Source organism: Callorhinus ursinus, unplaced genomic scaffold (genome assembly GCF_003265705.2).
Source record: "Callorhinus ursinus isolate GAN/ISIS: 27379988/994484 unplaced genomic scaffold, GSC_fseal_2.0 scaffold5, whole genome shotgun sequence".
NCBI lineage: Eukaryota > Metazoa > Chordata > Mammalia > Carnivora > Otariidae > Callorhinus > Callorhinus ursinus.
This window is the reverse complement of record NW_027397067.1, coordinates 21490678-21513987: the sequence shown is the minus strand read 5'-3', so window position 1 is coordinate 21513987 and position 23310 is coordinate 21490678. Positions and strand designations below refer to the sequence as shown.

The 23310-nt window shown below is 38.3% G+C and overlaps 2 protein-coding genes across 2 annotated transcripts in view; one reads left to right on the top strand and one right to left on the bottom strand.

Annotated features, from left to right (window-relative positions):
• Positions 1–380, bottom strand: part of XKR9 (XK related 9) — an 86405-nt gene extending 86025 nt beyond the window's left edge. The window contains exon 1 of the mRNA XM_073892879.1: positions 85–380. Within this exon, the coding sequence (XP_073748980.1) occupies positions 85–230 (146 nt within the window). The 5' untranslated portion in view covers positions 231–380. The remainder of the gene's footprint in view (positions 1–84) is intronic.
• Positions 381–684: 304 nt separating this feature from the next.
• Positions 685–23310, top strand: part of TRAM1 (translocation associated membrane protein 1) — a 31259-nt gene continuing 8633 nt past the window's right edge. Inside the window, exons 1-10 of the mRNA XM_025870710.2 lie at positions 685–818; positions 8558–8621; positions 10525–10646; positions 10771–10887; positions 12247–12305; positions 14006–14090; positions 20798–20868; positions 20972–21076; positions 21913–22056; positions 22399–22559. Coding sequence (XP_025726495.1) covers positions 696–818; positions 8558–8621; positions 10525–10646; positions 10771–10887; positions 12247–12305; positions 14006–14090; positions 20798–20868; positions 20972–21076; positions 21913–22056; positions 22399–22559 — 1051 coding nt within the window. The 5' untranslated portion in view covers positions 685–695. The remainder of the gene's footprint in view (positions 819–8557; positions 8622–10524; positions 10647–10770; positions 10888–12246; positions 12306–14005; positions 14091–20797; positions 20869–20971; positions 21077–21912; positions 22057–22398; positions 22560–23310) is intronic.

The following is a 23310-nucleotide window of genomic DNA, read 5'->3' as shown; positions in this document are numbered from 1 at the left end:
CCGGCTGTCTCTCTCTCTCTCTCTCTGTCAAATAAATAAAATCTTCAAATCAATCAATCAATCAATCTGAAGAATGCATCTTACCCTTGTGTAGTGAGGCTGTATAGTCCTATGTTTAGATGACCGTAGTGGTGGCTTTGGCTTACAAGAAGCGACAATCTATATGGAAGCAAGCACTGACACCCAAGCCCAGAGTGTCCAGGAGGGCGGGAAGGCATGCTTGCGGCCATGCACGCCACAGCACGTGGCCGTTCTCGACCTGCCGCGGAGTCCGCCTGTTAACTAGGCGCAGGAAGCTCGCGCCCCAAACAAACGACTCCCAACCTCCATCCTGGAGCGGAGCAGTGGGCGTGCCGCTCCTATTCCTTACCCAAGAGGACCCGTGGGCCCACGTCCTCCGGTCCCCAGGCGGCGCTGTGGGCTCGCAGGGGCGACCCCGGCACGAGCGAGCGCCGTCTCCCCGGTGCGCATGCTCACCCCTGCTGTGGGCTCGCCTTCTTTTTTTTTTTTTTTTTTTCCGGGCGGCCCCGGCGGCTGCGTACTGGCTGTGGGATGGGAAGTGAAGCCCCAGCGAACGGCAGCGGCGGGGCTGTGAGGAGCAGTCAGGGGGAGGCGGCGGCGGCAGCTAGTCGGTGAGCAGCTGGAAAGAGCGGAGCCGGGGAGGAGCACCTGCAGGCACGGGCGGTGGCTTCACCATGGCGATTCGCAAGAAAAGCACTAAGAGCCCCCCGGTCCTGAGCCACGAATTCATCCTGCAGAATCACGCGGACATCGTCTCCTGTGTGGCGATGGTCTTCCTGCTGGGGCTCATGTTCGAGGTGAGTCCGCCCCGCACCCCAACCGCCCAGCCGCCCCTTCCTCGGGCTGCCAGCCTCGGCCGCTCGGCCCAGGACCGCGGGGGACCGGACCGGGGGGAGCTGCCGGCCCCCGGACCCCTAGGTACAGGCCTGCCCTGCCCTGCCGTGCCCTGCCGTGCCCCACGCCGGCCTCGGGATGCCGAGCCCCGGCAGGCCTGGCCGCCGCCCGCAAGAGCGGGGGGCCGCCGCGTCGCCCCCTTAGCCGCCGCACACACCCCGCCCCCGCCCCCTTCCCAGTCCCCTTCCCCGTCCCGTCCCCTCCCGTGGGCCGCGCCGCGCAGTTCCTGGTTCCCGCGAAGGGTTACGTGGCAGCCGGCGAGGGGCCGACGGGCGGCGAGGGCGGCCCCTGCGCTGCCGTGCTGGCTCCGGGCGGGCGGGCTGGGGGGCGGGGGGTGGCCCGCCCTGGGCGCCGAGTGCGTCGGGCCGGCTAGGGCTGGAGATTAGTGGAGGCCAGGCCTCGGGGGGCCTCTGGAGGACCGAGTTTGGGATGAACGCGAAACCGACGGAGCCGGGCGTCCGCTCCCTATTTGAAGGGCGGTGGCCGCGGGGCAGCGAGTGATCGCCACGAGTTCGGCACACTGAGGCACACCCGATTGTTTTCATTCTTCTCTCCCAAACTGGTATTATTGCCACTTCGCGAACTTTTTGCCGTGCTCTTGCTTTTCCCTTAAAGAAACAAGGTCTGATCCATAAATCTCGCTTCTGAACAGCAGTGCCAAGAAGCCGAGTGTTTTTCTTTTTGTTTCGTGAAATATGAGAGGATGGAAATGTCAGGAGTGTGTAAATTCTCTTCCCACATATCTAGTATTTTGATGACTTATTTAACAGCTGTTGAATGTGGGTAATAAACTTTGCAAGGTGAACGTGTATATAACATCCTACGTTTTTCTTTCCCTCGCTCCTCAGTACACACGCCCATTCCTTAACTTCTTTTCCTTTTAAATTTTTCTGTATAGACGCTATGCCCCATCAAATACACTGATTATTTTACTTTTGTATTGTTTGTCTCTCTCCTCCTGGAATATAACCTCAAGAGAGGGCAGAAACGTAGAGGTTTTATTACTGTTTCCAGTGCCCAGAATAGCACCTGAGACGTAGTAGGTGCTTAAAAAATATTTGTTGGATGAATGACATTAAAAATTCTTGAGGAAAACAAGTAGAATGAGACTGCCAGTGACAGCCGAATACGTTTTTTTTGTGAATAAGATGAATACAATTTTTAGATGGAGTCCACGTGGGTTTTATAAATGTTATTAGGTAAGTTAACATTTTAGTCTACTTTTGCATCTCTTCTAAAAGGCTTTTCTGGATCTAGACAGATGTTTTTATTCCTGACAGTGTCATTTATTCCATTTAGCCCACTGCTAAGGAAGTAGTAGGTATGGTGGAAGGGAAGGTAGAAGAAAACTAACATATGTCCCACATTTTTGGGCTGGCTCTGTGCTACTTACCTATTGGGTGACCCAAGTCTAAGCCTCAGCTTTTCAATGTAGGGAAATAACAGCACCTGTGGTATTCTCCGTCATTGTTAGGTTACAGAGATCAGATAATACAGTGTGACTGCATCTGATGGTTGTTTAAAGTACTATATAAGTGTATCATATTAAAAATGCAATTCTAAACATTTGTACTATCTGAATTTTATATTTATGTATACTTTCTGTTTTGATATTAGAAGTAATACTTTTGTATTACAGTATATTCAACAATTTGTAAAACTTGTCATAACCCATCTCTGTATGGTAAGAATTCCTGACTTTAAAAATATGATCTAAGAATAAAATTACCTGCAGGGTATATTTGCAGTGCTTTGAGTGAAATGGAATATTAATCAGAAATCCCGACACTTAGAAATGTTATAACTTGGCTTTTATGTAAAAGTTTTCATAATCTCTTACCGCATTTCTGTGGAAGTTCACCACCTATACCTTGCCTCACATAGCAATGATTTTTTTTTTAAGATTTTATTTATTTGAGTGGGGGCAATTTAAGTGGGGGGGGAGGAGCAGAGGGAGGGGGACAAGCCAACTTCTGCTGAATATGGAGCCTACCACGAGGCTCAGTCTCACAACCCTGAGATCTTGACCTGAGCCAAAATTGAAAGACTAAACCGCAGAGCCACCCAGGCACCCCATGTCAACGATTTTTTTAATAGTGGATTTTTGCTTCTGTGTAAATCTGTAAAATTTATAAATCTAAGTAAACACAACAAAGATCTAAATAGAAGTTTTTAGTTCAAAAGAGAACATTAAAGTAATATACAGAAGAGGGAAGTTTGTGCAAGTTGTACCATGTTATCTATATAACGGGAAAAATTGACGAAGTTAGTTTAGCTATTTGACTTTTAAAATAATTGCTGCTGAAGCTCAAAATTAACCTAACTGTAGAATTACAGTATTTGTGTTAGAATAATAGAGAAGTTGATGTTTTTGCAGAACCTGTTAAGCCTTTTGTGTGAATATATTGAGAAAATGTCAGAGGATTTATGAAGAAATTGACAAAGTGATAACAGATACTGTATTACTAGCCAAAATGAAAAATCAATATAAATATACTGTAGAAGCGTAGATGCTGTAGCTAAAGGGGTCCATGTTCAAGTTAGGACTCTGCAGCTTGCTCACAGGGTGACCTAGGGCAGATCATTTAACTTCTCAGAACTTGTTTCCTTTCTGTAAAACAGGGCTCATTGGGTTACTTGGAGAATTAAATTAACTAATGTGTATCATGGCTTTAGTTCAGTGCTTGGTTTACAGGAGCCGTGCCATAAATAGTAGCTATTATTATTCATTAGATATTTATCAAAGTTGAAAATAGAAGACAGCATTTTTAGGTGAGAGAAGGGTCCCATGGTTAGCATCTAAAGAGATTGTATGTAAAAAGGTTGATTAAAAAAAAGTAGTCTGTTTTGGAGAAATCTAAGTTTAATTTCTAGGAAACTTCATGTTATCAAGAATTGCTTGTAAATTTTGAAATCATGGTTTTAATACAGTCAGTATCTGTCTACATAATGCAAATCATGATCTTTAGTTAATGGCTTCCTATTTGAGTGGGGAAAATTTGAACAGTTGAAAAATACAAGGGTGCTTGGGAATCCAAGTGAGGATAAGAGGAGTGAGGAGTTAGGGATTTCCAAGAGGAATATTTTCTTCTGGAAGGGAGCTTCTTTGCAGGAGTCTAGGTGGTTTGTGCCATGCAGATTTGGGGGAACATTTACAATTACAGCTATCTTGGAACCGTTTTGGAGGTTTATTGTATTTTTAAGGATGACATGCCTTAATGCTAACATTTTCTTTCCATCTCATTTGTTAAGAACTTTATTTAAGCTTAAGGTGATGGGGAAGTGAAATGTGATATTCAGAAATTGTATTTATCTTTCAGGCATATAGTCAATGTAGTAAATCACACCTTCCTCTAACAAGTACAGTATAATTTTAACAAGAAAAAAACATCAAGCCCAAACTGGTGACCTCTTGATTAAGGAAACATTAGGATATTCGTGATACTACATACAACATAGAACTAGATAATGCCTTAGACTTTGTGGAACCTGTTTAAGATGTATCTGAGTAAGTTTCATTCTTGTAAATGGAAAGCAGTGTTATAAATGTCCAGAACTGTCATAAACTCAGTTATGTTTACTTTTGAGTACATTATATATTACTGCAGCATATTTTATTCCAAATTAATTTGCCTCACTATTAATTGATTGTAATATTAGGTTAAAGCAATGCTTGCTGAGGTGTGAGGCTTAGGAGGCCTGGAAAAGCTAGTAGCATGATTTTTCTATAAACTTTTTGGGGTGTGTAGTTTGTATTTTTCCTCTTGCTCTACATTTAATGGCACATGCTAAAGTAGCTGGAGGCCAGATTTTAATTTTATTTGGAAACCTACCGTAAAAAGATAATCTAATTTTTGTTGCTTTTGGTATTTGATATTAAATTTATCTTCAAAGAATTTTACTTGTCATTTGTAAAGGACTCTTGAGAAGTTTTCTTAGTTATGATAGTGGTGACCTCATATTCTAAACCAGAAACAGGTGTGTGGAGAAAGTATGCATGTGTTAATATATGTGGAGTCTAAACAAAGATATCAAAAAATGAAATTTGGTCATCGGTCAACTTTATTAAAAATAATCACATAAAAGCAGTATTGCCCTGGAAACTCATGCCATCATTCTGCTCTAGTGCATTCATGTGAATGACCCAAATGATAATACCAGAACCCATGCTGGCCTTTTCTATTCAAGTGACCTTTCCATATCTATGACGGTTAAGCAACTCACTTTAGTGGCCATGCCGTGGACTTTATCACGTAGGCTTGCCTTGTTTCCAGATTCTGAATTCCAGTATAGCAAAGCTCAGCCACAACCTACATGTTGTTTCACCCCCTTCGTTCTACTGCTCGTTTGCCGACTCTCCACCTAGTCGAAGCTTTTATGGTGCCTCGGCCCCCTCATTGCTTTGCTTTCTTCCTGAAGACTTTAACTGCTTGTCTACACTCACCCCAGGCCTCAGCTCCCTTCCCTCTTGGTCTTTTCTCCATATCAACCCTGCAAATATCCAACCATCAATCTACCGCACCCTCTGCCTTTTCTGTGCTTTTCCATTCATGGATTGCTAAGGGTTGCCAGAGAAAGTCGTAACTTGTGCTGATAGATTATATTATAAATCAAAGGCTTCTGATCTCAGACATCAGTAACACCCAGTGATCTTTTGTACTTTTCCCTGGCCAGCTCCTTTCCCTATAGGAATGATATAAATACTCATCATTCAGGTCCCTAATTATGTTGAACAGATCGCATTGCTTTTTTTCCCACCACAAGGAAAATAAGAGTTTACTAGATGTGCATTTCCTCACTTTTCCTGCCTTTTGAACTTACCTGTCTCATCCATTGCTACCTTCTTCCCCATCTAAGAAGAAAACCGCAGATTAACTTCTAGCTCTATCCTTACATTTCATTTCTACCAGATCTTTCTATCCATTGTCCCCTTAAATGTCTAATTTCTTCCTTTTCCCTGGCACCTTCCTGATTACCCCCATATAAGCTCAGTCTCTCTCATAAAAACAACATAAATCTTGACCTGGCATCTATTGCTGGATACCACTTTGTTTCTCCTTTGTTCTTCAGTCTATGGTATGGTTTTTGCTCTCACTGTTTTCATTGGAATCACTCAAGCCATGACCCCTGATGGCTTTTTAAAATGTCCAGGTCATTGTACTCCTTTCCTGCCAAGTCTCTTTTGAAACTTTGACTTTATTAACCACACCTTTTTGAAACGTTACCCCCTTGGCCTTGGGGGCATCTAACTGTCTTCATTCTCTTCCTCCCTCTCTGATCATTTCTTCTTATTTTGCCACCAGCTTTTTCTCTGCCCCCTTCATGGTTCTGATGTTGTCCTATTTCTCTGCAAACACTGTGCACTCTCCATAGATGATTTATATACCCCCACAGCTTTAACTACCTACTATAAGTAGGTAGTTAAGTCTTTAAGCAAGGGTCTCCCTGCAGAGTTCAAGGTTTAGGCTTATCTGCCTATTGGTCTTTCCCCCTGCATATCTCACAGAAATCTAAGTCTGTCTAAAACTCAGTTTTTTCTGTTTTCCCCAAAAGCTGCTGCCCCTCCTGTATTCCACATTTTTATTAATAGTATTACTTTTCACCTAGTTGTTCAAGCGGGAAGTATCCATACATATTCTTTGACTCTTCCCTCTTGCTCCCCACGCCTTATTCTGCCCCAAAAGTACTGTCTCTGTCCCACTACCACTGCCTTAGTTCAGGCCTTATTATCTTTCATGTGGTCTCTTGCAGAAGTCTTATATTTGACTTGTATACCTACTCCAGTTAAGTTTTATTTAGTATTTAATCAACAGAAATGATCAGTCACCTAACATGGGTCAGGCCCCATGCTGGGCTCTAAACATACAATGAAGAAACAGGCATGGTTCCAGCTCTTATGGAGCTTACTTTCTAATGAGTGTGACAGAAATTAGTAATATTATAACACCAAGAGTATGTGTTTTGAAAGAAAGGAACACAATTCTCTGAGATAATCTAACAAAGGACGTTAGATCATCTCTGAGATAATCTAACAAAGGCTTCCTTGAAAAGGTGTGATTGAACTGAGATCTGAAGGGGGAAGGTTTTCAATAGGGTTTCAGATAGAACTGCATGTGCACAGACCCTGTAATGGGAGGAATCCAGGAGGCAGTGGTCTGAGGTAAGGCTGGAGAGGCAGAGGGGAAGGGTCATGGATTATTGTATGGGTCACATTAAAGATTTTGTTCTTCAGGCACCGGAGTGGCTCAGTCAGTTGAGCATCCAACTCTTAATTTTGGCTCAGGTCATGATCTCAGGGTCGAGGGATCAAGCCCCACATTGGGCTCTGTGCTCAGCAGGTAGTCTGCTTGGGATTCTTTCTCTCCCTCTACTCCTCCCCCCACACCCCCCGCTCATGCTCTCTAAATAAGTGAATTAATAAATAGGTAAGTAAATAAATAAATAAAATCTTAAAAAAAACATTTTGTTCTTTATCCTAGAAAGAATGGGAATCCAGTGAAGAATTTTCAGGGTGGAGGTAGGGGATGGGTAGGCATGGAGAAAGGTGTTAACACGGTCGGAAGATGAATCTGGTTGCAGCGTGGAGAATGGATTTGAGGGGGCTTGAAAGACCACTTACTAGGTACATCCATGATCTTTCTAAAAAGCACAAATGAACTTCCCCCACTTCCTAATTCTCTAATTGTGCCCAAATAAAATCTAAACTATTTAGTCTAACAAACAAGGCCCTTTCTAGCACTTGAGAAGTTTTCTAGGCTTTTCTACCGCTTACTGATGTGTATCCATGCCGGGCCTCATGTTCGCTATTTAATCTTTGTGCTTTCTGTTCTACCTATGCTGCCCTCTTCATCCCTTCATCCCCCTTTATGAGCCTAGAGAACTTCTGTTTTCCAACAAGAGACCATTCCACACCATATCCTCTGAGAAGCCTTTCCAGAACATGCCTTATTCCCCACCCCAGGAAAAAAACAAAAACAAAAACAATCCATTGTTTATCCTGAATACCTGTTGGCACTGATTCTATAATATTATAACAATTTGTTTACCCATCTTCCTGACCCAACTGAGCTACGAGTGGTCAGGGATTGTATCATTCATCTTTGTTATCCATTCTTGTCTAGCACATTACCTGGTGCCTATAAATATTGAGTAAGCATTCCATTTTCCTGTTCTGACCACTTCACTTTTACCAATAATCAGGTCAGTTAAATATTTATTGACCACTTAACTATCCCAGGTGTGTGAGAGATAAACACATACACATACCATAGACCCCAGCTTGATCAATTTTTAGTGGTGGTAACTGTGCTTCCTTTCCTTATTAATTTACATTTCAATTTTTTTTAATAGGAACTTTGTTCATTGTACAGGTCTAGAATAGAGAATCACTGAAACTACAGAATGTCTCTTTTGAAATCTTAAAGTTAGGACTAACACAAACTCACAAACTCATCTAAACTGCAGCACTCCCAAGCTCAACCCCTGGGTGATCGGGAATTCAGTTGTGCCTGTCACAGGGCCACAAGAACTAGGGTGCCCTTGGTTTTTAGATTTGGGGGCAGAACTTACAATGTTTTCTCCCTTGACCTATTTGGGAGAAGGTCACAAATTGACTTGATCTTTTTTTTTTCTTTTTTTCTAGATAACAGCAAAAGCTTCTATCATTTTTGTTACTCTTCAGTACAATGTTACCCTCCCTGCAACAGGTAGGTAGTTTTCTTTCAGAATTTTCTATTTAAGTAGGTTTTACTTGAACAAACTTGGAAATTACCATGAATACTAAATTCTTTAATTTTAATAGATTTCATTCATGATTAGACTGAATGTTACTTTAATGATTTTATAATGCGAGAAATGATATATTTTGTTGACTTCACCCTATAGATTATGTGAAAATCATATGTGTTTAATGTTTATTGTGTATTTTGTAAGTGGACTTGACTTTCCATGGGAGAACTTTTTTTCCCCTTCTCTTCCCTCTGATCTTTTTCATAAGAAAATTCTAAGACTAGATATTGAATATTTGTTTAAAGTGTTATCATTCAATCAGGGTTTCTAAAGGTACAATATTTAGGTTCAGTTTTTCTGACCTATGAGTTACGCTTTAGACCTAAAGTAACAATCCTTAAGCCTATTTTATTTTTGTGTTTTTGTTGTGCTCTACCTCTAAATGTCAGTAAGCTCTAGGAGTTATAATAGCATCCAAACTACGCTTTCAGGCTTTATTTTTAAAAGTTTCATTTTTCTTTTTTTTAGTTTTAAGTAGGCTTCACACCCAGCGTGGGGCTTGAACTCATGACCCTGAGTTCAAGAGTCACATGCTCTGCCAAATGAGCCAGCCAAGCGCCCCTAAAATTTTTATTTCTAAATTATGCAATGTGAAAGTCAAGTTGTTATTGGAAGTTGATTGTAGTTGAATACAGTGATACAATTAACCAGCATGGGTGAGGGTATTTGGTTAATAAAATATTAACATATTCAGACAAGTATTTGGCTCTGTATTTAGAATATAGGATCAATTATATAACATTGAATTGGGTTTAATTCAGTTATATAGTTGTATAAATGCAGTTGACCCTTAAATAACGCAGAGGTTAGGGGCGTTGACCCCATGCAATCAGAAATCTATGTACAATTTTTTGAGTCCCCAAAACCTTAACTACTAATAGCTTACTGTTGACCAGAAGCCTCACCAATAATATAAACAGTTGATTAACACATATTTTATATATGTATGATATACTGCATTCTTACAGTAAACTAGAGAAAAAATGTTATTTTAAAAAGGAAAACGTTATTAAAATCATAAGGACAAGAATGTACATTGGCAGTACTGTAGTTCTTGAAAAAAATCTGCAGGTAAATGGACCCATGCAGTTCAAACCTATGTTGTTCAAGGGTCAACCATATTTGATTTAGTGACTTAGATATCAGATTACTCAAAATCAAAAAGTTGTTTTGAAATTTGAATATGCCAGAGAACAATAGTGCTTTTTTTCCCAAATAATTTCCATAAATATAAAGCTTGAGAACAATAATTTACAGCAACTCACAAGTATTTGATTAAGATTTGTTTTGAAAAATAGAACAATATCGAGGATTAAAAACAATTTTAAGTAGCAGTTGCCTCTGTCTATAGTGCTGATAGGTCAAAACTCATTCAAATAGAGGTTAAATCAGTTTTTCTGTCAGAATCATAACGAAGTGTCTAGTTTGAAAAGAGGTAGAAAATTTAAGAGACAGATAGGCTAAGTATAACTTTGATATAACCTAATCTCTACCTGGGATAATATCAATTTTACAGTCTTCCCAAGGATCTTAGTATGGCCTCCCCTTCCCTGTTTTTTGGTCTTTGATGGCTGTAACTAACATGTGTCAAGTCTTTCGTAAGTAATTTCTGAGGCCTTAGATTTCTGGGTAGTTTTCAATTTTCATTGCTCCTAAGACTCAAGATGTCCAAAAGCAAATCACCTATAATGTCTCTATAGAACTTATTTATTAGGTTAGTCTTCTTTTGTTTGTTTCCATAACTATGTTGTACTTAGTGCTGTTTTTATAATCTTATGTATATTTTTGTGTATGTGTGTTCTTCCTTTTTGGCCTCTTCAGAAGAACAAGCTACTGAATCAGCATCCCTTTATTACTATGGTATCAAAGATTTGGCTACAGTTTTCTTCTACATGCTAGTGGCGATAATTATTCATGCCATAATTCAAGAGTATGTGTTGGATGTAAGTATGCAATCTTAGAAATCTATACTTTATAAAATACTAGTGCTCCATACTTAACGGTAGTTACATATTAAATATGCTTTATAATGTCTTTTTAATTACTAATGGTTGTTTTTATTTTTAGAAAATTAACAGGCGAATGCACTTCTCCAAAACGAAACACAGCAAGTTTAATGAATCTGGTCAGCTTAGTGCATTCTACCTTTTTTCTTGTATTTGGGGCACATTCATTCTAATATCTGTAAGTATATACTATGCTTAAATTTTCATTTCTCAAAGTATTTATGTTATATAGCCAGAACAGAAAATGATGTCCTATTTTTAATGCTCATAAGCAAAGCCTGAACCTTAGACAATCCCTTCTCTATTCTTGTTCTTATCTAAGATTAGGAATTCTTCTGTTGAACTAGTATAAATCAAGTTTCAGCAATAAGCCTCTTTTTTCATTAGTTTTCATACAGCAGAAATTCTAAACTGTGTTTAATGTTTCAGAAAGTCTTACTCATTTTTAGTCAATCTGAATATTTTATATCCTGTAGTCATTTGCAGATATCTCTATATTAGCAAAAAGGGTAAAAAGTCAGTGATAACTTTTACTGGGTTATATGAGTTGTAATGTTTCTAGTCATTTCCTCTTTTAAAAACAATCTGGGTAGTATCCAAGCAACTTAAAATACTGTGTAACTTTACAGTTAAAGCTATCAAAACCTTTAACTGTATCATTCTAACTAGTGAAGGGGAAGGTAGTATTTACATTAGTATTAGTATTAACAGTCTCTGAATTTATAGCACTCTAGAGTGTACGTATTTTTTAGTTTGTTAGGAAACGTAATTTTTTTTAATCACCGTGTTAGAGATGAATAAACAGGCAAAGTGTACGATATTTAATGTTGGAAATAGATTAAAACTCAGTCTTTCCAGGCTCATGCCTTCCTATGCTGCTGCTTTAATGATACTTTATAAATATATGTAATTTCTGCTTAAAATCTACTGTATAATTTTTTTAAACATAATCGTGTTACATTTCAGTAGGAAAATACTTACTAAAGATATGTCACTTGACAGGTTTTTTGTTTTTGTTTTTTACACATGTGCAATAATTCTCACTGAATAGATCTGGTTATGTAAGAAAAAGATTTGGGTTAGTGTGTGGACATCATCCTATAAAACTTGGCAGCACCTTGATCCTCCATCTCCTGTCAGGTGCTCCGTCTTTCCCGAAACCCTCCTCTGATCACCCAAGACAAAATTCATCTCTCCCATAGCTGTTGTTGCCTCTGTTATGTACCATTACTGTTTTTTGGTTGTTTTATGTTTGTTCACATACATGTATTTTTTACTGTATTGGATTATTGAATTTTGAAGGCCAGGAATTATGCTTATTTGACTTCATATCTTTCATAGTGATTTTCGCTTTGCTAAAATAAGCAATTCAACTGAATCAAAAATAACTAAAACAACTAAAAAGTTTAACTTCAGTGGGCTCTTTGGAGTGCCTGATCTAGGAAATTATAAATGTGCAAGAAATGAAAATAATGTCTTATTTTCCAAGAAGTTTGCATTATACTCAATAGGCTAATTTTTATATCTTCTTCCTTAGGAAAACTACATCTCAGACCCAACTATCTTGTGGAGGGCTTATCCCCATAACCTGATGACGTAAGTCATTTTAGCAGGCTTTTCTTAGTTAAGGACCATGGTTGTGTCACTTTTAAGCAGAACCCATTCTTGTCATTCTCTTTAGGACTTTGGCAAATTCATACAATAGGTATGTCGTTGGCAATCCCTCTGCCATAAGAAAAAAAGTTCTCATGCTCTTTTTTCATGCATAATTAATATTTCCAACATGTTCATTAGCTTGAGAAAACTGATTTTAACAGTTTTAATTTAGTTCTGGTTTCCCTTCTCCCTCATCCTTTCTCCTCATCAGTTCTCCATCTTTGCTGTACTTTTTGCTCCTTTTCTATGCCCCAGTCTCTTTTTACTTCTTTCATTTCTTATTCTCTTACACTGTAAACTTCAGGGTAGCAATTGTCTCTTTTTTATCTTCCTAGTCCCCAAGGTTTCTATACAGTCCTATAAAAAAGTTCAGTGTTGGAAAGACATTCAGCTAAATTACTCATTCTTCAAGCCCAGCTCTAGCACGACTATTCCATATTATATTTCCTTGCTACGTTAGCCTATATTATCTTTTGCTTTCCTGAATTTGTCATTTTGGTATTAATATTTTAGGTAATATCTCTACATTGTCATGAATGTTCTATAATTGTTCCATTTATGTAAGTCTTATATTGTGCCCATACCCACCAAGACTCTGTGTACCTTGACAGCAAGTAGGAACTGTCTCTCTATATTATATATCCTTTGGTGTGCCAGGCCATATGTAGGTGTTTGTCACCTAGACAGCATTCAGTAAATGCATTATGATTTGAGAATTGGAGAAAAAGATACGAAGGGAACAACATGACCATGTATACCTTTGTTTTAAGTCCAGCAATAATACCCACGCTACTGAGTCATTCTGAGTTTTAAAAATATTAATTCAGTGAGCTTTTATGCAGTAGGGTTATAAATATCGTATTTATATGGGACTATCTCCCCTCCCCCCCAAAAATTTATTTCCAATTGGTTTTATGTTTTCAATTTTAGAAGTCTGGAGGAAAAGGGGAAGGGAGAACAAAGAGAAAGCAGGAAGACTGGAGGGGTATAATGTCAAGAGCCTATTGATTTTAGGCTGATGAGCTCTGTCTCCTGGGGAACACTTCCATGCTGTATTCCTCTTTCTATGGTTTGCCTCCATTTATTTAGGGGTTCTATTAGTATTCCAACCAGGTAGAGTTACCATATTGCCCTAAGAAAAAAGCCAGGGGATTATTTTCAGTTGGGATTATACCAGTTTCAGGTGATCATTTATCTAGGTACCTTCGCTTTTGTGTCCATCTTTTTGCCCTTCCTGCTTTCCTTTTGATGAAACCTTAAAGGTCTGCAAGGTAATTCCCTCAAAGTCATGTTCCTTATGTTTTCAGTAGCTAACATGACATACTAATCAGTATTAATGTACTAATAAACAAGGGGGTCTGGTTCCTCCCAGCCAGCGTGCAGGTTGTCAGCGTTCTGCAGGTAATGTCTTTGCATCTGTTGTTTATTCCAGAGGAATCAACTGGTGGTGAGAATATTCTAGGGAGACAGGGAAGTGGCTGCTGGGGAGTTGTTAAAGGTGCACAGAGTACTGTAGGGAGACCTGAAATGATAACACGAAGGTGGCTACTTAGTACATCCTGATTTCCAGCGTTTGTTTTTACTTTATTCTTTAAAAATATCATGCTTTAAAAGGTATTTTTTTTTCCTTTCTTGTGCAGATTTCAAATGAAGTTTTTCTACATAGCCCAGTTGGCTTACTGGTTTCATGCTTTTCCTGAAATCTACTTCCAGAAAACCAAAAAAGTAAGCTGGGATTTTGTAATTTTAAAAGTTGTCATTTTTTTTCCCTTTTTTTGAAAAGTCACTCTAAAATTAAACATTTCCTCACATCTCTAACCCGCCTCTTTCTTTCCCACCTCAACTCTTCCCGCATTATTCTCCTACCTCCCCTCTTTCCACAAAGACTAAATATCCTCACATATTTCTTGAAAAAAACTTTTGTCGTATTTTAACTGAGAGTGGACTCTTTTACATTTGACATGTTAATCTCCTGTCTTAAAACTGTATTAGTGGTAATTTTAAATAAAATTTAAACAAATTTTGAAATGTAGTATTAGTTTTATATTATTGATATTCTTAGGAGTTTCACAAATGAGACAAAAGCATTAATCAGATTATTCTGCAACCAATAGTTCTGTGTGTTAAGGCCCAGTAAAAAAAATTCAGTATTAAATAAAGTAAGCTTCACTCAGCAGTGAAGTTTTTCCTGAAATGGGAGGCGCATTCTTCTTAGCATCTGAGAAAGATGTTTGTTTGTTTTATTTGAACAAATAATGACTGCAGGAGTACAATATCCTTCTTTCTATTTTACCCTCAGTACTTCTAAAGTCAAACTTTGTGATATCTCAAAGTACACTTTAGTTCCTTTCTTTAACTCCTCTCTCAAACCTATACCACCTCCCCGTTGCTTGAGACTAAATACAGCAGCTCACCTGTGCTCTACAGGGGTTTTGCTGGTTTGTACCACCTCCTCCCTGCTCCCTTTTCCTCTGTGCTCTCCTTGGGCTTCATTCACACTGATATGCTCTAATTTTATGATGCCAGCACATCAGTTCTTTTTCTGGGAATACCGTTAAATTAATCAAACACTCATATTCCCTTTTTCAGGGAGAGAGTATTTTTAAAATCCTTATACAGGAATACAGACAAAACAAGTTTAGTCCTGAGTTAACAACTATTAAAGCTGGGTAGGGCTACATGGGGATTCTTTATACTCTCTATTGGTTGAATATATATTTACATTTGTCCACATTTAAAGCTCCCTTACTTTGAGACGCTTTTCAGGATAGAAGTGTAGCATGACCACCAGTTCATCTCTGCCTTCTCCAAAGCCACCCCATTTCTATATGTACTGCAAGTAGCTAATCCAGCGTATAGCTACCTGACTTACTACTGCTTTGTGTCTGTGGTTTTGTGTCCTCTGTGTATGTCATCATTGATGTTGTCTGCTATGATTAGAAAACAGCACCAAATAGAGTTCATATACTGTGGCTTGAAAGTTCTTTTTATGTTGATTTCTTTTTCAAGTGGAGTGTTTTTCTAGTTAAGTTGATTATAAGGATTAGGATGAAGATCCATAAAACCTTTGGCTTAGAACCGTGTTAAGATAAGATCCTTAGGCCCACAATTTCCAGAAGCCCTTCCATATGCAGTAAGCACCTGGTGTGAACCACAGATGTCCTAGAGCTGCACTGCCCAAAACAGAAGCCACTAGCCACATTTAAAGTAATTACAGTTAAAAACAGTAGTTAAAAACAAAATGTACTTTCTTAGTCACACTTAGCCCTATTGCAAGTACTCATTTAGCCACATGTGGCCATACTGTCTGCCATTTTGCATAGCAGAGATAGCATTTCCATCATTGCAGAAAGTTCTGTTGGGCAGTGTTGCTGAGAACATCATAGTTTCTTGATGTCTTAGTACCGTGGCTCAAATATTTAAAGCTTTCTTCATGCACATATTTGTATACCCATAGACATAATACCTCTGGGCTTCATTATTAATCTGTCTTCGTCATTGATCATGTAAATAAAGAAGGACATTTCAAAGTAATTGTTCATTTTAGTTTTCAAAGTTCTTTCCTTATCAATTCCTGCCAGATGGCATTTCTCCAGAAATGCAATCTAATTTTTATGGAATAATTTGCATAACTTAGAACTTAACTGAAACTATTTTTAACACCTACATATGACAGTCGAAAGTAACTGTTTCAAGTAATTAACATAATTTGAAAGTAACAGCTGCATATGTGTTAAACAGTTTCTTAAAATTTACTCTATGAAAATTATTTTTGGAAGAACTCTTTACTGGAAGAAACTAGTACAGTGATTGTTTTGAACTGATCCTACAGAGAAGTGAAGAAAGAAAGGAACACTGCTGTTAGTAGCAGTTCAAGAGGTGTGTTAGTCACAAATAACTGTTTCTTTTAAGGAGAATATTTTAAATACATACAATATGTATGCCTCAATATAAACATTATTCCATTTTGCCCATAAGAAGGTTCACGTGTAATTTCTTAGCCAACTTGAATATGTGGGCTTTCGGAGAAGTCTCAATGAAATAGCCAAATATTTTATTTCTCATATTCAGTTTATTTAGTTTAATTATACATGCATATAATTGTATATCCTGTGAAGTTTTTTAAATTGGAAATAATGCTTTTTCCCCTTCCCCCTTCATGGAAGTTATATTCACACTTTCCACATGTAATTTTGTTGTTCATATCTGTCATTCATCACTAGAGCCACTTTTTGAATCCTCTCAGTTTTTCCAGAGTACAACATCTTCCACTGATTCCTCTGCTAGGCCCCCTAGAAATAGGCCCCCTATTTCTAAGTGCTAGGCACTTAGAAATCACATTGATTGAGGTTTTTAAGGCTGTGTATCTTACCCAAACATCGTATTTCTTATTCAAAATAATCAATATTGATCCCTACTACATAAGAGTTTTGAAAAGATTTAAATATGGGATGGCTCCATCTGTGGTTTAGGGGAAAATCTTTGCCTTATATTTGGGCATATTTATGATATTAAGTTTGAAATCAATTTTTTTTACAAGAACAGTGTAGTTAAGAAAAGCATTTTCTTATAAGAACAAATTTACTAAAGCATGTGGCTGATCTTTTTAATAAAAAGATGTTGGAATAACAACTGAAAATGTCACTTGAAGTTATTTATAATTTTAGAACTTATTTTGATTTAATGTACTATATTTACTAGATTTTCCATGAAAAATAAGACTATTAGAATTTTAAGTCATCATGCCATGATTTCATTCTTTTATTAATTATTTAAACAGTAACATTAAGAATAAGAGACTTTGATAAAGTTATTTTTTTTATTTTTAAGATTTTCTTTATTTGAGAAAGAGAGTGCACAAGCAGGGGGAGGGAGAGGGACAAGTAGACTCTGTGCCAAGCATGGAACCTGATGCGGGGCTTGATCCCACAAACCTGAGGTCATGACCTGAGCTGAAACCAAGAGTCTGACGCATAACTAACTCAGTCACCCAGGTGCGCCTTAGAACTTTGATAAAGCTTTTCTAATAACTCATTTTCATTATGTCTTTTTTCCATTCAAGTATAAAAGAATTTTCTTAATCTTTATTTTTGAGAGAGCCCGCGGTGGGGAGGGACAGAGGGGAGGGAGAGGGACAAGCAGAATGCAGAGCCCCATGTGGAGTCAATCCCCTGATGCTGAGGTTATGCCAGAGCCAAAACCAAGAGTTAGACACTTAACTGACTCAACCACCCAGACGCCCTAAGCAAGAGCTTTTAAAATAGTTCCTACAGCTTTCCAAAGGACAGAGCATCAAGAAATCGTTTTCTAAATAACATTCCCTTTAGCTATATACAAATTGACCAGTGTCTCTAAAGCAATGTTTGTATACTCAAAGCCTAACCAGAGAAAAAGTAAAAATAAATGAGTGACAGAGAGGAGTATAATATAATACTACAGGGAGTGATGGAGCTTGTTGGGAACTGGAAAACGCATGCTCTATATTAAAGGCATTCCCAAATCCTTTTAAGATTACAAAAGTAATGGGGATGATATAGCATGATTTTTAAAATGAGAAATTTTATCTAGATTTCATTTAGAAAATGGCACCCCTGTTCTAAGCCAGACTCCTGACATTCTTTAGTCCTCATGGGGTGACAGCCCCACAGATGCTTATGTGTCTAAGGCCAACAACAGCCTTGCCCAGCACCATGGTCTCTGGGGTTACACATTTCCGTGGGGTGTGGGGAATGAGGAATGGAGGGGGCTGGGTGAAACTTGGCCATCTGAGCTCAGATCTGGCCACATCACAGATCCCAGTTAGGGAGTCAGCATGCCATCCAAGAGCAATGATCACTCTTCTCAAATCTAGTGTCTAGATGAATAAAAAAGTGGCTGAGAGAAAGCTGTTTTGGCTTCTCAAGACATTTTCACACATCATCCTACAATTTTATTATGTAAATAAATGTTTTCTAACAGGAGCCAGAAATGAGGTTTTGCTTATTTGTTTGTTTAAAGATTAACAAACTTTGGGTCACCTGGGTGGCTCAGTGGGTTAAGCGTCCAACTCTTGGTTTCAGATCAGGTCATGATCTAAGGGTCCTGGGATCAAGCCCCATGTCAGGCTCCTTGCTCCTTGCAGAGTCTGTTTGAGATTCTCTCCTTCCCCTCTTCCCCCCCCCCCACTTGAGTGCGCTCTCTCTCTCTCTCTCTCAAATAAAATCTTTTAAAAAGCTATTGCTAGGCATTTGATGGTTATGAAGATGGAAGCCCATGATAGATGGTATTTTATTCTTCATTATTGACTCAGTTGGTTGACTACCAAAAAAGGGCAAGGCTAAAATGCAAAGTTGAACCTGAATTTAAGAAAGAAGCTTCAGGGGCACCTGGGTGGCTCAGTTGGTTAAGCAGCTGCCTTTGGCTCAAGTCATGATCCCAGCCCCACATCAGGCTCCTTGCTCAGCCTGCTCCCCCTGCTTGTGCGCTCTCTCTCTCTGTCAAATAAATAAAATCTTAAAAGAAAAGCTTCAACCTCACCTTACCTAATTAGGTTGAGATTTAAGGACAAAAGATAAGGGAAATAGAATGGCTTTTGAAAAAGTAGTTTGTAATTTATAAAAGTGTTTTTAGATTTGTCAAAGGAAAAAAATAAGCAACTTAGGTTCTCTGTTAAATGATGTATTTTTAAAATTTGTGTTTCTTCTTTAAAATTAAATCTTTTTTAACCCCCCCAAAAATAGTTTTTTTAAATAGTTTTTCCAGCAGTTACTCCAGCAATTAGTTACATTGATTTACACAAGTTTTATAGAGTTTAGTGTTCAATCAGCAATTAAAAAACTGCAAAGCTTTTGTTGTAAGTATCAAGAGTCCCCCTGCTCTCTTTTCTCCTCCGCAATTTGGAGCATAGATTAACATATCTGAAGAATATGGTAGTATTTCCCATACCAAGTCACATGCCACTTGCTTTAATTTAAAATATCTTATTTAAAATTATAGTTAAAAGTGTTTTGTTGTGTACTATCCACAATCATGTTGTGCAGTGCCAGTAATATAAAACCAGATGAGAAACATCTATATCATGTATATACAGTGACACCTCTATTCATAGCATGTGAAATTACATTTATAACACTGCAAGTGAGCTGTTCTAAAATGACTGTAAGACCAGAAAAAGGTTTCCTTGTGGTTGAACTTCAGCATATTAGTCTTGATACTGTTCTCCCTCTCTCTCTTTTTTTTTTTTTAAGATTTTTATTTATTTGAGGGAGGGAGAGAGCATGAGCTAGGAGAGGGGGAGAAGGGGAGGGGCAGAGGGAGAGGGAGAAACAGACTCCCCACCGAGCAGAGAGCCCAACACAAGACTCAATCCCAGGACCACAAGATCATGACCTGAGCCAAAGGCAGACGCTTAACCGACTGAGCCACCCGGGGCGCCCCTCCCTCTCTCCTTTTGTAAGAAATATTTCATTGGAAGTTTAAAAATTAAGACAGCTTATTTTTTGAGATCCTTCTCTCTCCAATTGGAAGAACCACTGTCCACTTGGTATCATGTCTTGGGTTTTTTCCCCCGAGAGTCCCAAAACATAGTAGCATATATAGTACTATTCAACTGTCTTATGTTCCGCCTTTCTAACACTTGGTTTTTGTACCATTCTTACTAGAGAAGAGTTTTCAGTTTCAAAACTACAAGTGTAAAATCTCTACTCTTTCTCCAAAGATTTGGAGAAGTAACTTTACTGAAATGTAGAAAGAGATGTAGAGGGCCAGTAGAGACCTGAACTCAACTGTACTAGATGCCAGAGATGAGTTTAGTGAGCTTCCAGGGGAATACAGTTCCAGCCACTTAATATCAACCCTCCATTTAAAAAATTGCAATTAGCAGCTGTTGTACATGAAAAGTACTAACCAGGCTTACTATAGCCTGATACTATATATATGTCAGGCTACTATAACTATGTTCATATATACATGGAACACAGCAAAAACCAGAGTAGAAATGAGATGTATATGCATTTCATAAATTAACAAGTGTTTATTGAGTTTAACACTGTCAGTTTTTGTGGGGTTTTTTTGTTTAAGATTTTACTTATTTATTTGACACAGAGAGAGAGAGAGACAGCGAGAGAGGGAACACAAGCAGGGGGAGTGGGAGAGGGAGAAGCAGGCTTCCCACTGAGCAGGGAGCCCGTTGCGGGGCTCCATCCCAGGACCTTGGGATCGTGACCTGAGCCGAAGGCAGACGCTTAACGACTGAGCCACTCAGGCGCCCTTAACACTGTCAGTTTTTACAAACATTTGTGACTGCAACTCAAGATGAAAAGCTAGACTTTACATCATAATTTAGTGTGTATGTGTGTGTGAAATCTGTATAAAATTTTCATGAAACAGTACAATATGCTGTACACGAAATGTTTCTTCGTGTTTTAATCTATAATGCATCTCTCTATTTACAGGAAGATATTCCTCGTCAGCTTGTCTACATTGGTCTTTACCTCTTTCACATTGCTGGAGCTTATCTTTTAAAGTAAGTTGGGGTTTTGCTTGGATGTGTAAATGGGACTGGGTAAATAGTGGGTCAATCTGTCTTAATTGATAATCTTTACATTTTAAATTTGTCTTTTTAACAGCTTGAATCATCTAGGACTTGTTCTTCTGGTGCTACATTATTTTGTTGAATTTCTTTTCCACATTTCCCGCCTGTTTTATTTTAGTGACGAAAAGTATCAGAAAGGGTAAGTTGTTAAGCCCTTCTCTTTCTTGTGTAATTGAAGTCAACCTCTGTGTTGCCAAGGACTGTGCTATTGCCAAGGTCCAAGCTGGGGGCAATTATATCACTCTGTAAGCTGTTAGTAGTAGCTTTAAATAAAATGAAACAATTTTACAATTCAGGTTGATACTTTATTCTCTCAAATGAAGTCTCCTCTTTGTCCTCACTAGAGAGATGTTACATTGGAACTTGTAATTTTTGAAGGTTTTGGGGTTTATTTTTCTGTTACAATTGCCCTTTTGTTTAATGCATGTTTTTCTTTTGGAGGAAGAGTAATAGGAGAGTGATAATAGGGATAATAGAAATAGGAAAGAAGAAAAGAAATAATAGATTATATAGCCTAAAAGATATTAAAATATTTCGATGGGAAAATTGGATTGAAAACAGAATTGGAGCAGTATGACTTGTTACAAAAAAGAAAGTAAAACTAGGCCTCTTAAGTGGGAATTGGGTGTCCTGTTAACAGGACAGCTTTTGTTTTGTCCAGCATTTTTAAAATTGTTCTGTGTACCAGTAGTTTTGAGGATCATTAATTATAGTTATATTAAAAAAAAGATCAGCTAAACAAAAAGTCAATTATTTCTTTACTGGACTTCCTAGAATCTTAAATCTGCTATGTTACATATTTCCAAGAGTGTGATATATAGCATATCCCAAACATTTTACTTCAGAATCTTTTCTTGCAGAACAATAAGAAATGTTGTTTTAATATGCATTTACTTAGTAGGAATCTGATGCCTATTAGAATCTATTCATATCTTTGTAATTTTATGAATCTGACTTAAGGCATTTTTCTTACAGGTTTTCTCTGTGGGCAGTTCTATTTGTTTTGGGAAGACTTCTGACTTTAATTCTTTCAGTACTCACTGTTGGCTTTGGCCTTGCAAGAGCAGAGAATCAGAAACTGGATTTCAGTGCTGGGAACTTCAATGTGTTAGCTGTAAGGTACAGCCAATTTAACATTTTTCTCACTTTGTACTGCTGTAATAGTATGTATTATCCGTTTATGATGTAGATCATCTTAAAAAAATAGTAAAATATGGGGGGGAACACATTCATTTGATTTCAAACCTGCTGCAGTTGCATATGTCTGAATTGAAATTCTAAGGGTTTTCTTTGAATTTAGAGATTAACTATTAATGGGATAATTGTTTATTAACATCATCTTGTCACCAGTGGGAATTTAGCACCAAGATTATAATCCTGTCAGTGCAAGATAGAACACTGCATTCAATGGCATTGCTTTGATATACTCTGATTTTTGTTTATTAACCTTAATATCCTCAGAATTGCTGTCCTGGCATCCATTTGCATTACCCAGGCATTCATGATGTGGAAGTTCATTAATTTTCAGCTTCGGAGGTGGAGGGAACATTCTACTTTTCAGGCACCTGCTGTGAAGAAGAAACCAACAGTGACTAAAGGCAGGTCTTCTAGAAAAGGAACAGGTTTGTGTTCACTAAGCAGTGGAAAAGCTGAAGTAGAAAACATTTTAAAAAAATGTTGTGGGGTCTTATTCTAAACTTAATTAAAATTTAAAAAATTTTTATTTTATTTGAGAGAGAATGAGAGAGCGCTGTGCACATGAGCAGGGGAAGGAGCAGAGAGGGAGGGAGAGGGACAAGCAGACTCTGGGCTGAGCACAGAGCCCAATGCAGGGTTCGATCTCACGAGCCTGAGATCATGACCTGAGCCAAAGCCAAGAGTCAGACACTCAACTGACTGAGCCACCCAGGCAACCCTAAAATCCTATAAGGAAAATTTATTCTGTTTTTAGCAAAATCAGAGGCAAAGTAAAACTTAACCCATTGGACAGTTTCTTGATTCCCTGGGGTCAGTTATTCCCCAAAAGCTGTCCACTAAATTTCTCTCTCCCAAGTTTTCCCCTAGACCAGTGTATATGGGCCATTTTAGTCGTGAATAATTATCCCAGCAAGCGGGAGTTTGTGCTTGCAAGCATCTTACTCATATTTAAAACACAAAACCTCTTTACAGCCCCTCCCCATCTTAGTTCCAAGTAGAACAGCATTTTCTATAACTTTTGATTGCTTGATCCTTCATCTTTGAGGCTGCATCATACCCTCTTTTCTTCATCTGGCTTTTGATTGAAAATGCATTGACATTGCTGTACTTTTTTCAACTAGTATTTGGTGTTATAATAGGAATTGTAACATAGGAATTCCATTTTTAAAAATATAT